The 16,747-nt window shown below is 54.0% G+C and overlaps 2 protein-coding genes across 6 annotated transcripts in view; one reads left to right on the forward strand and one right to left on the reverse strand.

The window, feature by feature from the left end:
• JARID2 (jumonji and AT-rich interaction domain containing 2) overlaps window positions 1-13,711 on the forward strand; it is a 280,860-nt gene extending 267,149 nt beyond the window's left edge. For all 4 annotated transcript variants that reach the window (XM_050788023.1, XM_050788025.1, XM_050788026.1 and 1 more), the window contains 6 exons: window positions 1,098-1,203; window positions 2,011-2,193; window positions 2,719-2,849; window positions 4,915-5,098; window positions 8,731-8,838; window positions 11,728-13,711. In XM_050788023.1, coding sequence (XP_050643980.1) covers window positions 1,098-1,203; window positions 2,011-2,193; window positions 2,719-2,849; window positions 4,915-5,098; window positions 8,731-8,838; window positions 11,728-11,910 — 895 coding nt within the window. In that variant the 3' untranslated portion in view covers window positions 11,911-13,711. The remainder of the gene's footprint in view (window positions 1-1,097; window positions 1,204-2,010; window positions 2,194-2,718; window positions 2,850-4,914; window positions 5,099-8,730; window positions 8,839-11,727) is intronic.
• A 792-nt stretch (window positions 13,712-14,503) lies between these two features.
• DTNBP1 (dystrobrevin binding protein 1) overlaps window positions 14,504-16,747 on the reverse strand; it is a 151,992-nt gene continuing 149,748 nt past the window's right edge. For both annotated transcript variants that reach the window (XM_050788040.1, XM_050788041.1), the window contains 2 exons: window positions 16,203-16,343; window positions 14,504-14,921 (listed from right to left, as the gene is read on the reverse strand). In XM_050788040.1, coding sequence (XP_050643997.1) covers window positions 14,677-14,921; window positions 16,203-16,343 — 386 coding nt within the window. In that variant the 3' untranslated portion in view covers window positions 14,504-14,676. The remainder of the gene's footprint in view (window positions 14,922-16,202; window positions 16,344-16,747) is intronic.

Genomic DNA, 16,747 nt, shown 5'->3' on the forward strand with positions numbered 1-16,747 from the left:
GTGGTGGCTGATGGCTTCACTGGTTTAGCATCCTGAAGATCTGTCCGGCCCCTCTCCACACTGATGTCCTCCTCTTGCCCGGGGAGGAGCCCCTCAGACAGCCTGAGACGCCCAGGAGCAGGGCAGCCATCCCTGCACCCCTGCCCTGCATGGGCCTCCCCTCACATGCCCGTCATTCATGCTGTGCGCCTGGCACCAGGGGCGTCACATGTTGTGAGTGGACGTGTGGCCCTGGTGGGCTCCTTGGGACACCGAGGACACGGGCAAAACCCCCTCCCCTCCCTGTGATTGCCGTGAGGAGGCCGCGTAGGTCACTTTCTACCTGTACCTCCCACCTTTTCTCACACTCGAGGACCCCTGCCAGCCTCACGCTTAGACCCTGGAGGGTCTGGGAGCCACCACTTCCCCAGGCCACCCTCTGACGCAGTCCTGTGTGCCCTGATCCTCCTGTGTGGGCTGGGTCCTGACACAGAACTCCCCAGCGGGGAGCAGAGCTGGGGGCCGCTAGGTAACCCCGGAGCCCCACTTCGCCACAGTGTCTGCCAAGGAGTTGGCCTTGAGGTGGTGCATGTGCCTGAGCCTGGCTTTTTCCCAACTCTGTGCATTTGTAGAGGGCAGGGTTTACTGTCCTGGCTGGAGGGCCGAAGGAGCCACACATTCCTTGTCAGGACACTGTCATGTCCTGCTCCTGCGGCGGTCTCTGTTAACAGAAGAAGGGTGCAGTGCCGGAGCCTCCGAAGAGGCCCGTGGAGGCTGCAGTGTGTCTGGTTCTGGTTTATAGGGGTTTGTGAACATCTGTTTCTGGTTTGAAGGCTTTTTGGCTCACCAGGTGGGTCAGATCTGCGGAAAAGATGAGCACCTTGCATCGCGGTGCGCTGCGGTTTGGCTGTGTGCTAGGTGGACGTGGCACTGCTGCCGTGGGAAATAGGAGCCAGTGGTGACCAGGCACCCGGCCAGGCCAGCGCACTGTCCCTGCTGGCGTGGAGCAGAGCCTCTCCCGTGTGCTCGGGTCCCTGAGGGTGACGGGGGGCGGCCCAGTACATGCAGGAGGCCCTTGTCAAGTCTCTGCTTGTCTCTTGTGTCTCTCAATGACCCAGGTATTGCATTCCTGCTGAGGAGGAGAACAAGCTGGAAGACGTGGTCCACACCCTGCTGCAAGCCAATGGCACCCCAGGGCTGCAGATGCTGGAAAGCAACGTCATGGTGCGTCCACTCAGCCGCCGCCTCCAGCAGGAACTGTAGGACCTCCTAGGCACTTGAACATGGTTTCCCATGAACCTGCTTTTCAAAGGCAATGAGAACACAGCAAAACAAATCCCCAGGGTGCAAAGGGAAAGGTCCTCAGACACAAAAGCCAAACTGACCATCCATCAGATTGCACAGGGCGCTAGGGTTTTGCACGGCCTTTGCATCTGTTTTGGGGCTTGTTCATGTTGAGGGCTGCTGTGGACTCTGGGTTTTCTTGTGCCCGCTGCTCCTACCTTCTGGGCACATGAGAGGAATGAGCACAAAGGCTTCTTCACTTGTTTTCAGGAAGTCATGGGGCTGGTGAGCTCCTGGGAGGTGCTGCTTTGGGCTGTGTTCTGACCAGCTTCTCTGGCCTCTGCTGACCCTGCTGGTCCAGCCTGTCCATCTTAGAGAAGAGATGGACGGGGGACTCCTTTGTAAGCACAGCCTGTGGGCCTGTGGCCTACTTGGCTCTGGAGATGAGCCCGGCAGCCTCCTGGTTGTGTAACCTTGTCCCGTTTCCAGCCCATGGCATTGCCAGGTGGGGACAGAGGGGCCTGTGTGGTCATCATGTCCTCAGCTGTGCACGAACCTGTCATCACTCTGGGGCCAGTGCAATTTAGAACTTCTTCTTGTGTTATGAATGACATCTTTTTATTTTCCACATAAAGCAATCTTGTCTCCTTGAGAGCAGGCCTCTTAGGGTGCTCATGCCTCACCTGAAGACGGCAGGTGTCCCGGCGCACAGGGAGGGGGTGCCTCAGCCTGGCCCTGTCTCCCCAGATCTCCCCGGAGGTGCTGTGCAAACAGGGGATCAAGGTGCACAGGACCGTGCAGCAGAGTGGCCAGTTTGTCGTCTGCTTCCCGGGATCCTTTGTGTCCAAAGTGTGCTGTGGGTACAGCGTGTCTGAAACCGTGCACTTTGCTACCACCCAGTGGACAAGTATGGGCTTTGAGACCGCCAAGGTAAGCAGAGCCAGCCTCCTCCCGCTGGCTGCCCCCGCATCCGTGTGAGCGCCTTGCGTGATTGCACACGGAAGCAGCCCTGCGTGTGCGTGTCTATCTGTAGATAGTTCTTTTGGAATATGTCTTTGAAATTCTTAGGAGGTGGTTGAAAGGTCTTCTAGGAGTGAAAAGTTAGGGATTTGTTTGTATCACAAAGAGTTTTGATCATACCGTTACTGACAGACCCCTCCAGTATTGGAAAACTACTGAAGATACTTAAGGTAATTGCTTAGAATGAATGGACAGAGAACCTCCACCCATCGTGAGGTGGTGGCAGCTGCCTCTGGGTAGTGGCGAAGTGCTGTGACTTCTCCTGGTATGTGGTGCCTTTCTCACAGGGAGGCAAAGTTTTGAAGAGTTTTTAATCCAAATGCAATTCAAGATTTAGAAATTCGGACAGCCGGCCTGCCCCTCCACCAAGAAGAACCTTGACAGCTGTGCCTAGTCATGAAAATCCACGCTAAAGGGATGTGACTCCTCTTTCAGGAAATGAAGCGTCGCCATATAGCTAAGCCATTCTCCATGGAGAAGTTACTCTACCAGATTGCGCAAGCAGAAGCAAAGAAAGAAAACGGGCCCACTCTCAGTACCATCTCAGCCCTTCTGGACGAGCTCAGGTAACGGACTCGGGGTTCTGGGAGACCCCCAGGGCCCACGTCAGAGAGCTTGACCTGGCTGCCCTTCGGGGGCTTAGCCGGGTAGACGCCCGGGGTGAGCAGACAGCGCTGCCTGCCTGCAGCCGCAGAGCCCCTTGGCACTGCACGGCCCATGTGATGCTTTTCCAGATGGGCAGAGGCTCAGGGTGTGCTGGTTTTTATTTTAACATTGTTTTTTTTAAGAAAATAATTTCCCCTTGATGTTCGGACTCCGAACCTCCAGCACCAAGAGGTTCCTCCTCTTTGTGGGATTGACTGCAAGGGGGGCGCCCGACCCCTGACACGTACTTGCTGACCCACTGCGTCAGAGCCTGGCTCTGCACCAGTTAGGGGAAGGCGTGGATAGCTGCCCCCCGGTCCTCCACCCTCCATTTTCTTGCCAACCCCTTTGTGTGTGTGTGCCGTGTGTCTGTGGTGTGCGTGTGTGGTGTGTGTGTGTGCGCTGTGTCTGTGTGTGGTGTGCGTATGTGTGGTGTGTGTGTGTGTGGTGTGTGTGGGGTGTGTGTGGTGTGCGTATGTGTGGGGTGTGTGTGGGGTGTGTGTGGTGTGCGTATGTGTGTGTGGTGTGTGTGTGTGGTGTGTGTGTGGTTTGTGGGGGGTGTGTGGTGTGCGTATGTGTGGTGTGTGTGTGGGGGGTGTGTGTGTGGTGTGCGTGTGTGGTGTGCGTGTGTGGTGTGCGTGTGGGGGGTGTGTGGGGTGTGTGTGTGGTGTGTGTCGCGGGGGTGTGGGGGGTGTGTGGGGTGCGTATGTGTGGTGTGCGTATGTGGTGTGTGTGTGGGGGGGTGTGTGTGTGGTGTGCGTATGTGTGTGGTGTGTGTGTGGGGGGTGTGTGTGTGGTGTGCGTGTGTGTGGTGTGTGCGTGTGTGGGGTGTGTGTGGTGTGCGTATGTGTGGTGTGTGGTGTGCGTATGTGTGGTGTGTGTGTGTGTGGTGTGGGGGGGTGTGTGGGGTGTGCGTATGTGTGGTGTGTGTGGGGGGGTGTGTGTGGGGGGGGGGTGTGTGTGTGGGGGGGTGTGTGGGGGGGTGTGTGTGGGGTGTGTGGGGGGTGTGTGGGGTGTGTGTAGGTGGTGTGTGTGGGGGGTGTGTGTGGGGAGGGTGTGTGTGTGGTGTGCGTATGGTGTGCGTATGTGTGTGTGTGTGTGTGGGGGGGGTGTGTGTGGTGTGGTGTGGTGTGTGTGTGGGGGGGTTGTGGGTGTGTGTGGTGTGTGTGTGGTGTGTGTGTGGTGTCCGTATGTGTGGTGTGTGTGTGTGTGTGTGTAGGGGGTGCGTGTGTGTGTGTGTGGGGGTGTGTGTGTGGGGGGGGGTGTGTGTGTGGGGGGGTGTGTGTGGGGGGTGTGTGTGTGGGGTGTGGGGGGGTGTGTGGGGGGGGGGTGTGTGTGGTGTGTGTGTGGGGTGTGGTGTGTGTGTGTGGGGGGGGTGGGGTGGGGGGGTGTGTGTGTGTGTGTGTCCGTGTGTGTGGTGTGTGTGGGGGGTGTGTGTGTGGGGGGTGTGTGGGGTGTGTGGGGGGGTGTGTGGTGTGTGTGGGGGGTGTGGGGGGTGTGTGTGTGGGGGGGGTGTGGGTGTGTATGTGTGTGGAGCAGGTCAGGGCGGACGCTGAGCAGAGTGGCGCCTGTGTAACCCTCTTCTCTCTTCCCTACCGTGTAGTTCTCGGTGCCTCTCCCATCCTGGAGCAAGGCTCTGGGTTGTGTTGTGAGCACATGAATTTTGAACTTTTGGTGATAGTATCTTGACTCTCTCCTGGGCTTGGGACACAGGGAGAAGCCCTTACTAGGTGGCCGTGGTTTTGCAGGCGTTGTGACGCCTGCATTACTAAGTCTGGCCACAGAGTAGCCTCATCAGCCAGGGCTGCTACTGATCTGTGGACTAAGGCACCCGGGGAGGTGAGCTGGGCTCTGAACCCTGAGCAGGCCTCACTTCTGACAGGAGGGTGTGTCTGGAGGGAGGCCGGTGTGGGAAGTGCATGTCCTGCTGCTGGTGGGCATGGCCGGCTGTCACTAAAGGCGTGGGCCGTCCCCCGTGTCTGGCAGGGATACAGAGCTGCGGCAGCGCAGGCAACTGTTCGAGGCTGGCCTCCACTCCTCCGCGCGCTACGGCAGCCATGATGGCAGCAGCACGGTGGCGGACGGGAAGAAAAAGCCTCGAAAGTGGCTGCAGTTGGAGACGTCGGAGAGGAGGTGTCAGATCTGCCAGCACCTGTGCTACCTGTCTATGGTGAGCCCACCTGGCACGGCCGGCGCCCTCGTGTGCAGTGCTTCCCCTGAGAGCTCCAGGGTTGCCCCCAGAAGAGGGAGGGTGCTCTCTGCACAGGAGACCTGCTGTGCTCCCATCTCTGGAGCTGGCTGTGGGACCTCAGCAGAGCTTCTGACCTCTGGAGGCGGCTGCCTCACCCGCAGTGACCAGGCCACACAGAGGCTGTCCCTCTACTCTGCCCACACGTGGCCCTCTCTCGGTCCCACGGTGCCTCCTTCCTCCTTGCAGAGCAGGTGGCCTCCCTCCCCCCCCTACTTTGTCACCCCAGCCCCCACGCACTCTGCTCTTCATACTTTTTGAGACGGTCAGGGGCGGGTTTCCCACAGTGCTGGGCAGCGTCTGCCACCCCCCGCCCAGTGACCTGTGCTTGGTAGACTTGGGCCCATGGCCTGTGCCCTTTGGCTCTGTTCTTGGCTTCCTGGTTCTGCTCAGGTACATGATCTGCCTCAGCCCCCAAGGACTTGGGAATCTGTCCTTGGTGAAAGCTGATGCTCCCCCTGTCCCATCTGGGATCAGAGCTGCTTTTCTGGCACAGCCACTCCAGGCTACAGCAGACTGCATTCCTCTCGCCTTCTCGACTGTACCCTGCCGGCCTCCTTGTGACCACCTGCCTTCCCCAGCTTTGGGCTTAATAACAAACACTGCCTCCTCCCCTGCTTGCCCTGTCCTAGACCAGAGGTGGGCTCAGAAAAGCCCTTCCATGGCAACTGGACGGCTGTGGCCCTCACCATGCTTCTTCCAGTCCTCCCTTGACCTCTCAGCAGGCAGCTGTCCTGACACACTCTGGGCAGGGATGCCCGGCTGGCACTGCAGATGGCTCCACGCCACTACACACCTTAGCCTGGAACAGAGAGCATGCCCGACAGGCCTGGCCTGCCTCCCTGGGCCTCTTCCCTTTCCACAGTGCCTCACTCCTCCAGTGCAGAGCCTAGCTAGGAGGCGCCCGCTCCATACGCCGTGGTGCCTGTGTCCCACAGGTGTCCCCTCCAGCTGCACGTTCCCCGAGGGGCCAGTGCCTCTGCGTCCCTCTGCTTGTCCACGGTGGGCCAGGACTGAGACCTGGGTCGACTCTCCTTGGCCTCCCAGTGTGACTGGGTCATGCCGCCTCACCCCAAGTCCTGGCGTGCCCTGTAGAAGAGGGAGGACACGGCCTCTCCCGGACGAGTCAGATCGGGGCTTTGTACCATTTGAAAGAGCTGAAAACTCTGTGTGTCCTCGTCTCCTCCTTACCTAAGGACACAACTCACGGTGTATCCGACAGGCCCCCTCATGGCCTCATTCGAGCCGATTTACCTCTTTAGAGGCTCCACCCCCTCCTGCAGTCACAGCTGAGGTCCTGGAGGTTCACGCTGGCATTTCATGGGGGACAAATGCAGTCCGTGACCACCCTGCCTCCCATCCTATAGGTTTCCTCCTATCTAGTTTTTCCCCCAGACTTCTCAAAATGTATTACCTAGAGCCATTCTGTTCTTAAAATGATAAGCATTTTCCCAGATCTTCAAAGTACCTTATGAACATCACTGATAAAAGCTGCATAGCTTGGTGTGCTCTTTCTTTTCTTTTTTCCTTTTTTTTTTTTTTTTGAGACAGTCTCGCTCTGTTGCCCAGGCTGGAGTGCAGTGGTGTGATCCTGTCTCACTGGAGCCTCAGCCTCCGGAGTAGCTGGGATAGCAGGTGTACCACCACGCCCGGCTAACTTTTATTTTTGGTAGAGGTGGGGTTCTGCTATGTTACCCATAGGCTGCCTACTTCAGCCTCCCAGAGCCCTGGGATTACAGGCATGGGTCACTGTGCCCAGCTGTCCATCCTCTTGCTGGAACACTCTATTCATTGTCCATGTGTGTGAGGGCTGTATGGTGGTTACTCCTGGGGGTGAAGCTGGTCTGTCCATGTGAGGTGGCACCAGGTGGCCTCATTTTCAAGCCATCCTTAAGAAACTGCAGAGTTGTCACGTGGCATTTCCTGTCAGCCTGAAAGTTATTTTCAAAAGAATATATTGTGAGGCCGGGCATGGTAGGCTAATCCCAGTGCTCTGGGAGGCAAAGATGGGCAGATCACTCAAGGCCTGGAGTGCGAGACCAGCTTGGGTAACATAGTGAGACTCAATTTCTACAAAAAATACAAAAAATTAACTGGGTGTGGTGGTGGGGGTATCACTTGAGCCCAGAAGTTCAAGGCTACAGTGAGCCTTTGCAGGCTGGGTGACAGAGTGACAACCTGTCTCTTTAATTTAAAAAAAAAAAGGCCAGGCACAGTGGCTTACACTTGTAATCCCAGCACTTTGGGAGGCCGAGGCGGGCCAGTCACAGCCTGGCCAACATGGTGAAACCCCGTCTCTACCAAAAATACAAAAAAATTAGCCGGGTGTGATGGCACACACCTGTAGTCCCAGCTCCTCTGGAGGCAGTGGTTGCAGTGAGCCAAGATCGCGCTATTGCGCTCCAGCCCAGGTGACAGTGTGAGACTTCATCTTAAAAAAAAAAATATATATATATATATATATATAAATCCATGGGCAAAAATTGGGGTCTGACTTGTGTTGACAGTTTGCATTGCTTGGATTACTAATACATTTGTAAATTTTAATTAGATGTGTTTCCTATTCTTCCTGTCCTTGGCCCCAAGTGTCTCTCTAAGGTCTTGTTTGTGTCAGTAGGTGGCATTCCCACACTCCTACAACATGTTCTCTGTTTCTCGCTTAGAAACACTGCAGACGAAAACAAGTCCTTCCCCTCAAGCTTTCTGAGAAAGGCCTGTGACCCTTCTGCCTCTTGAGTATTGAGACTGAATTTTTCCTTATTTTCAAACTCAGAATTAGAATAGTACTTGGAGTCAGCGTGAAGTATGGGAGCCCTCCCACAGAAGCCAGGTGGACAGGCCCGCAGTGAGGGTCTCTGTCCCAGCAGTCTCCTGTGGCCTTAGGCAGCAAGGTGTCCACAGCTGGCGGACAGCCCGCCCAGGGAGGCCGGGGCTGGTGGGTGAGCTGGTCCGCACTGCAGAGGCCAGGAATCTGTGATGTTGAGGGTGTCGGGGGAGTTTGCATGGGGTCGTTGGACGCCCCTTGCTCTGTTGACTGAGCCGCTCGTGGACCACCATGAGAACCAGTTTTGCTGCTGGAAAGTCCAGGGCGTGTTCCCTGCGTGGCTGCCCGAGTTGGAGTCCTCCATGTTCCACATCTATGCCAGCACTAGGGTGATTTCGAACCCAGGGTCTCAGCAGCCCTCAGAACTCAAGAGATTAGAAAAGGTACCCCTCACTGTCTTTACCAGCCTGGTGGTGACTGAACCTCTCCCAGGAAACTCCAGCAGAAATCTGGAGGGGACGTGAGGGCCACCCCAGGTCTCACTCAGAGGTCATCCGCTCCTCACTTTCCTAGTTGAAGACCATGTTTCAGGTGGTTTGTCGGTTTTCGTTTGAGTCCATCTCCAGTGTTTACAGTCCTCAAAGCCCTTGGCCCGGGTGGTGGGTGCCAGGGCTGCTCTGGCTGGGGCCGTGGGTGTGAGGGCTGCCTGGCTGGGCGTGCGCCCACTTTACCCTCCCAGGGTGCCGTGGAGTTGTGTCCTGACCTCCGGGTGTCCTGCTGTTGCTTGCAGGTGGTACAAGAGAACGAAAACGTCGTGTTCTGTCTGGAGTGTGCTCTGCGCCACGTGGAGAAACAGAAGTCCTGCCGAGGGCTGAAGTTGATGTACCGCTACGATGAGGTCAGTCCCTGCCCGCGGGGTAGGGTGGGGCGGCAGCGTGGCGCCTTCCCTGGTCCTGGCTGGATGTAGGCCCTCCGGCCTGGCAGTTCTGTGCCTGGTGGGCAGCCAGGGCTCTGCAGGCCTGAGGTGTCCTGTTCTTAAGCCCTAAACCCACTCAGGCCCCACGTTAGGATCCCGAGGGGAGCAGGGCTCCTGCATGGGCTCGGAGTGCCGTGCATTTGGATTTCAGAGATGGGCTCTCACCAGGGCTGAGGCTCTTCTTGCAGCCTCACTGACTTTCCCAGGGGCTGCACCACTGTGGTTTAGAGCCAGACCCTTTTTTGTGGTGACCTGTCCCAGGCACAGTGGGACGGTTGGCAGTGGACTCGCCAATCTCCACTCACTCGACGCCAGCCCCTCCAGGCTGAGAGAGCTGGAAGTGTCTGCAGACGCTGGGGCAGGATGGGAAGTCCCAGTGCCATCCTGCAGGCGCCAGCTCTTCTGGAGGGAGAGGTCGTAACAGTGCACAGCCTGTGCAGCTGGGGGCTGCCCTGAGTGGCGGAACTCCTGGCAGCAGTGCCTCTCCCCTGCTCTGCCCCACGTGTGCTTCCCCTGCTCTGCCCGCCTTCCCTGCGTGTGCTTCCCACGGACTCTGATGAGGCTGGTTACGAGGACGGTCACCACACTGTGGTCATTGCACAGTTGAGGCCACTGAGTGGGGCGGGTGCTGCGGGTCTGACTGTGCGGGGCCTGGTGCGTCTGGGGGCCCAAGCGGTGGGGCCAAGTGGTGGGTCTCACTCGATAAGCCTTGAGCTAAACGATTGGAGAGCTGGAAGAAGAACTCTTTGCATCTGTTTTGTTTCAAAGAGCATGCTGGGTGAAGGCAGTAAGCACCTGCTGTCCCTCCGTCACCTCAACAGCAAATGTCCAGGCGCAGTCACAAACAACGAAGCCTTCGCGGCCGAGATGAGTGTGGCTCTGGCACCTTGTGCAGTGCAGGTGCTGGCACAGGAAGGCTTCCTCTGGCTGCCTGGAAAGTGCTCTGTGGATCGTGCGTTGCGCCTCTCACCAGCAGCCTGTTTCTGTAGCTGCATGTCTGACGTGACCAGATCCTGGGAAAAGAATGGCATGCAGGGGCTAAGACCTAATGGTTGGTTTTGATGAATTAGGAGGAGCAAAGGTATTTAGAAACTGCATACTCTGCAGCGGCTGATGTAGTTCAGTAAGCAAGTCTGTGCCTCTGTCCCCTGTTGAGCTGTGCATTGTGTTTTGTTTTAGAGACGGAGTCTCACTCTGTTGCCCAGACTGGAGTGCAGTGGCATGATCTCGGCTCACTGCAACCTCTGCCTCCTGGGTTCAAGCGATTCTCCTGCCTCAGCTAGGATTACAGGCATGTGCCACCATGCACCCGGCTAATTTTTCTTTTTAGTAGAGACAGGGTTTTACCATGTTGGTCAGGCTGGTCTCAAACTCCTGACCTCAGGTGATCTGCTCGCTTCGGCCTCCCAAAGTGCTGGGATTACAGGCGTGAGCCACCACATCTGACCCATTCTTTTAAATAGGAAATTTCTAGCTTGTAAACAGAGACCATTGCAAAATCTTGTTCTCAACCTCCCAGTGTGCCCAGCACACAAATCACCCATGGCTGTGCCTGCTGACCTGGGACAGTCTGCTTTAAACACCTACCTTTTGGGGGGTAGGGGACACACCTAGATTGCAAATCCCTGAATTCATGGCTTGGGTTCTCATGGATGGTGAAGCTCTCTGGGGAGTTTGGAGCCATGTGTGCCTCCGGCCCTTGCAAGCTGGCTGAGCAGGGTCCAGTGAGCAGGGTGCTGGGCTGCCTGCTACCAAGCCTGGCGTGAGGGCACCGGTCTGGGGCAGGTGCTGTCCGCCTGTTGAGCTGCATGCGGGGAGGGAACAGTGCCCTCCTGTAACCGCACGCGGCTGGCTCCTCCTCGCTCGTCCTTACGGTAAGGTAGCTGTAGTCCCCTAAATGGGTGTTATGGCAGCACAGCCACTTACTCCTTATCAGTGTTCATCATCAGTGCCTCAGGCCGCCATGACTATGGTGTTATTACAGATCCGTGCGCACCCCCCTTCCAAGGGCGCCTTTAACTTGTGATGGGAGCCAGCTGTCACTCCTTACCCTTATCTTGGGGTCTTTCCAGAGGGCTAGAGATCAGGCCCTCAGATGTTTCATTCCATGGCTGGCTTCCTCGCCTGCCGGACTCAGCGTGGTTCCCAGCCACCCCTGGCCCAGAGAGATGCTTGTGAGATGCACGTTTGCTACTCCTCCCCATGTTCTTTTTAAAAATGAGATGATTATAGGATGTACTGTGTGAAAGTTACACACGCAGTTTTGGTGCCGACAGATAAATGATTCTCTTGGGTGAATTACAAGGATATCTATAGGTGACAAGTGTTTGCATTTATTTGCATGACCAGGTTCAGTGGCTGGTAGCTAAAGTGAGTCAAGTAGCTTGGGTATTTGTGTCACCATCCAGGACGTAACAAAGCCCCCAGGTCTCTCTGCTGCGTGCTCCGTGGTGGAGGCAGTGCTCTGGGCTCCCCCTGCCAGCCCTGCCCTTATGAGCAGGCAAACCATGGTGGACCAGGGTATTGATGAGGATGAAAGGGCCGTGCCTGCTGTGTGGCGTCAGGAGGAGCTGGGAAAGGGAGACTCACTGCGTCTGAGCCTCTTGGGGACATTGTAAACGCTGTTGGTTGGTGTGAAGGGGACGGCTACACCGCTGCCCTCTGCCCTAAACCTGCCCCTGCGTGGCTGTCAGGGTCAGAGCTCTTGTTAATACGGTATGCTAATTGTTAATACAGTATGCTAATTGTTAATATGGTATGTTAATTGTTAATATGGTATGCTAATTGTGCCTTCCTTTCACCCCCAAACAGGAACAGATTATCAGTCTGGTCAATCAGATCTGCGGCAAAGTGTCTGGTAAAAACGGCAGCATTGAGAACTGTCTCAGTAAACCCACACCAAAAAGAGGTCCCCGCAAGAGAGCGACAGTGGACGTGCCCCCCTCCCGGCTGTCAGCCTCCGGTTCATCCAAAAGTGCTTCGAGCTCATCATGAAGATGCCAACGCCCGTGGTCGATTTATATATATTTTTTTGTAATTATTATATTCTAGTTTGGAGTACTTGCTGTAGGATTGAAGCTGTCTTTGCACTAGCTCTAAAGAAGATTTTCTTCTGGTTTTAGAGAACTAATTTTGTTTTAGCATTAAACTGTTGAACTTTTTTTTGTACTTAGAAAACCTAGATACTGCAGTCAGATTTTGGAAACTGCCGTATAGTCACTGTTTTAAAAACCCTGCAGGGGCTGTATTAATTTGTATTGCCCCATGGCTGACAAAAGCCTTTTTTTGTTGTTGTTTTGATTTTTTTTTTTTTTTTTTTTTTTTTGTAACTGTTGGGGAAAAAAAGGCTTTTTAACCCATTTTTGAAGAGGGTGAAGTTTGGAGAACAAATTTAAAAACCATCAGTCACGTGAGCAGATTTTTTAGAAGGGATAGGAGACGCGCGCGCGCACACACACACACACACACACAAAACTTGAAATGGCTTTGCTTTGGCTGTCGTCTTCTGCCGTGTGCCAGATGAGCTTGTGATCTGGGAAGCCGGGGCACCCCCGTTTTGTTTCTCTGGGCGGTTGTGGCAGCTGAAGGCGGACGTTGTTTCCTAACCATAGGCGGAACGAGGAGACGGGAGCGAGTGGGCTCTCCACCAGCACATCACTATGCATCTGTTCAAGGAAAGAAGAAAAGCGAGCGAGGAAGACGGAAAAGACTGCCTGCCTCGGAGGGGTCACATGAGGGAGACCTGTGCCTGATTTCATTAGGAAATCCATTCTGTTATTTTTTGGTGCTGTTGGCTACTTTATCAAAAAACCCTTCAATAGCATCCTTAAGATTTAAAAAAAAAAGAAAAAAAAAAAAAACCGGAAAAAAGTGATGGAAGCCGTAAGTGCTTCTTTGTCATCGACGTGCAATCTTTCTAACATTCCATCTCCATCTCACCGCTTCTTGTTTGACACCTTCACAAGTCAGCATTAATCTTTCTTTTAAAATTTGTTTCGTTTATGATCACATAGAGAGCCACTAGGAGGCCTGCAGTTATTTTTGAATGTGAAAATGCATTTGCGTTCATCTTCTCTATTTTTTCTCTTCATGTTGTAACAAAAAGGAAAAAAGAAAAAAAAAAATCCCATCCCTTTTGTACATATGCCTGTAAATTGTTTTAAATACTTGAGCCTTTTTCTCGGTGGGGGGTGGGGAGGGGGGTGAGAAGACAAGATGAAGAAAAGCCTTACATTTCAGTTTCTTCATCGGTTGGATTGGATGCTTACAGGGTTTTTCTTGTAACATTTATAAGTGCTGCTTACATCACTGAACAACAACAAAAAAATAATAATGGAGTAGCTGTTGCCCTTCTCCGGTTGTGTGTACAGTATGTGTGGAATAAAAAAGGGAAACTGTTTTCACAAGCTGTTCTTTGTTTCATAATTGGATTCATCAATCCCGTAGCTACCCATATTGCACTGAGCTTGCCAGTGGTGACTGCCAGGAACGTCCTATGATCCACTTTGTTGGTTGTTGTTGCAGAAGACTGAACTGTTTTGGAATATTTAACAATTACAGAAACAGAGTCAAGTGTTTTCCAATGTGGTTGTCCGGTTTCTATGGCCTTGCTGTGTACTTTCCCTCTTTTTGACAGTAAACTTCTGCCTATGGCTTACAGTTTGACATTTAATTTATTAGCGCTGCTCTGCACCCCTCCCTTGGGAGGGAGACTTCATGTGGTTTATTGCGAGTTTTTTGTTTACTTTTCAGGTTTGTACTACAAGGTTTAATAATAAAAACAAAGTTTTTTGGACATTTGTCTGTCTTGTGGAAGATGACTGAATGGAATGAGCTCTTTCTTTTCTCATCCACGGGCAGGGGGCAGAGAATCGCCCGTAGCCAGGGAGCAGAGCCACCCCCACGCGGCAGTCCTGCTCCCACAGCTCCCACCTGCCGCTGGGTCCCCTTCAGCATAACCTAATGGTTTCCACGTGGCCCGGCAGGCTGGGCCAGAGCTGCTCGTGGGCTGCGGCTGTCCCCCTCATTTCCCATCGAGCCGTGCCCCCTGAGCTTTCAGGATGAGCGGACACTGGGTGCATTCCGGGTGGTATGGCTGCAGACAGCCCCCTCATCTCAGCGGGGAGCTCGCTCGCTCGCTCGTTGGGCTGGAGGAGTGATGGCAGGAACATATCTCCAGGGGACCAGTTTCTTTTCATAAAGAAGAGAGGATTGCTTTGGGCTTGTTTCTGTTCTTTTGGGCCCAGGCGTATGAAAATAGGGGTTGGACCGGTTGGCCATTGGACTGGTAATTCTGTAATGATCAAAGGAAAACCCCAAGCTTTGCCAGAGTGGTTTGGCTACAGTCAGCTCTTCTCCAGGGAGTGGCCTTTTCCACCTGTGAAATGGCAGGTCATTCCCTGCCTCATGCAGAACCGAGCCCTGTGGAGCCTCCCCTGCCTGGCCCAGACCTGCCCACATGCAACCTCCTGGGGCAGCCCCCAGTGACCTGCGCGTCCCTTCACTCTAAGGAACCCTGAGTTACAGCGACCTTAAGGGCGTGTGTATTTAGAAGCCTTTTGTATAAACTAGCTCCGTGCGCTCTCAGTTTACCATCCTCACGCTTTATTGTTAGCTGTTCTTTCAGTTTCTCACACATTATTGGCAATTATGTAAAAACCAAGACCCTCTATAAAACAACCTGGGTTTCCAGGTGGAATTCCGCATACAGCCAAAACCGGATTCCAGTGTGGCCAGACAACGCCCACGTCCCGTCCCAATTTAAGAGTCGCTGTCGTCACTACCATCCGGAGTGGCCTCTCTGTCAGTGTGTGATGTGGCCAGGGCAGTGTCCACCTGAACTTCCTCCTCATCAGACTGAACCACGGGGGACTCCCCACCCTCACTGATGTCCTGGGTGGCCGTGTCGGTGCAGGTGGAGGAAGAGGAAGGTGGCTTGGCTCGTAATTCTGAGGGATTTGGAACCTGGAGGGTAATCTCATTCTGACAGGTACTGGATTCAGGCCCTGCAAAATAACGTAGGGAAGAAAAAGTCCTGTCATAAAAAGATTGCGGATTAGAATTGCTGCCAACAGCTGTGGAATGTGCCCGTCATGAAAGGGGTGTGTGCTTTTTGTTCCAGGGACCTGGGGCCTGCCCTGGAAGACACTGAGCTGAGTGATGCCAGAGGCAGCCTCAGGCCCTGCGGTGACCCTTCTGTCCCCTAAGGAGTCAGCCACCGGTGACAAAGATCAAGAGCTCCTAGGACTATGTAATAGTGTGTAATAGAGGCCCGAGGGCAAGTGCTGCATATCTTGGAGGAGCAGTCCCTGTAACCTTGATAATCTAGATGTCTTTCTTTTTACCCTTTTCAGTAATTCAGAGACACCACTGCTGAGACTGTCGGAATTATTGACCTTTCAGCAGGTCTCCAATTTTATGGAACTAAATAGGCTCTTCAAGGAATCAAAATTCTATATTCAGGTGTCACTGTTTCTAAATCTTTCCTTGACTCTGGGTGAGGGTTCATTCTGGTTTCTAGTATTCCGGCCTTCTCAGGATGGCAGCAAATGCACCCAAGCCCCTTCTCTTCCCTGGGATGACACCGTTCTGACAGATTGCCAGGAGAAGTGGGGGAGAAGTGAGTGAGAAGCAGAAACCGTGGTAATGGTAGAACCTTCTAGAGATGGCTGAGGTGCTGCCAGGAGGACTGAGCTTTGCCTTGACCCAGCCAGAAGAACTGGTCTGAAATTTGAAATGCAGCGAGCCCAGGTACAGGTCTGGCACCTCGGTCAATATTTGCTGCATGAATGTGAAACAAAATTTTGGGAAGGGATGAAAGGAACTGAAGTCCAACTAAGTTTTACAACACAGGCCAAGAGCTGAACATACACCATGGCTTTGCCCCATAGCAGGCATGCCCCTAAACGCCTGCCGCATCAAGAGGGAAGAGTTCCGTGGGAGCCACGCAGGAGAGTCTGCACCTCCCTGCAAACACCGGTCTTTAATCACAAGGAGCAGACTCAAATGGATTTCTGGGTGGTAAAGGAGGGAAAACAAGAAAGCTCTCAGCTCACCAAAGTTACCGGAGTGGAGCATGTCAAATCTTTGAGAAGAATTCATGACGGAACCACACCACTGTTGCAGCTGCCACGCAGCCGTGTGGAACCGTGGGGTAGGGAGCCAGGAGCTGGCTGTGCGCTTGGGGGTTTGTGTGTAAGTGACTGGCAGGTTTCTCACTTCTCCCTTTGGAGGGGAGTGGCATCGGTATAGCCCCGGTTCAGCTGATGCAAGTTTGTCATCCCTACCTAAGGCGGGGGACAGCACAGTGTTCTCTTCTCCCGAGTTCAGGAAGACGTCCAGGGCCTCCTGGTCAGATATGTCCATCAGGTCCATCTGCTCCAGCATGTCCACGTTCACTTCCATGGACGACATGCTGCCTATGGGCTCTGCGGAGAGATCAGCGACACGAGGAAGGACACGTCTTCAATATTACTTTAACAGGTGATCTTCCATCGGCAATAGGCTAACTACATTGCATTTTCTAAGCTTCCTTCAAAACGGAATTTGAAGCAACATATTAGTAGATGACATATGCCAGTCTGGCACTTTAAATGCATCCTAAATCACCCTTGGCAACTATTATACCTTTTACACTTTCCTTAATCTGCTCATCCCCAGCCCTATGGGACGCTGAAGACCAATCTCCGCATCAAGCGATTTCCGGCTGTTTGGAGTAGGACCCTCCGCCTGTCTCAGAGGCCAACATTCCTGCAGCAACAGTTAGCGACCTTCCTCCCCGCCAGCCAGGGCTCTGCTTCCCGCCTACAGTTGCCCTGAACCTTCCAGGCGG

This window comes from Macaca thibetana, chromosome 4 (assembly GCF_024542745.1).
Source record: "Macaca thibetana thibetana isolate TM-01 chromosome 4, ASM2454274v1, whole genome shotgun sequence".
NCBI lineage: Eukaryota > Metazoa > Chordata > Mammalia > Primates > Cercopithecidae > Macaca > Macaca thibetana.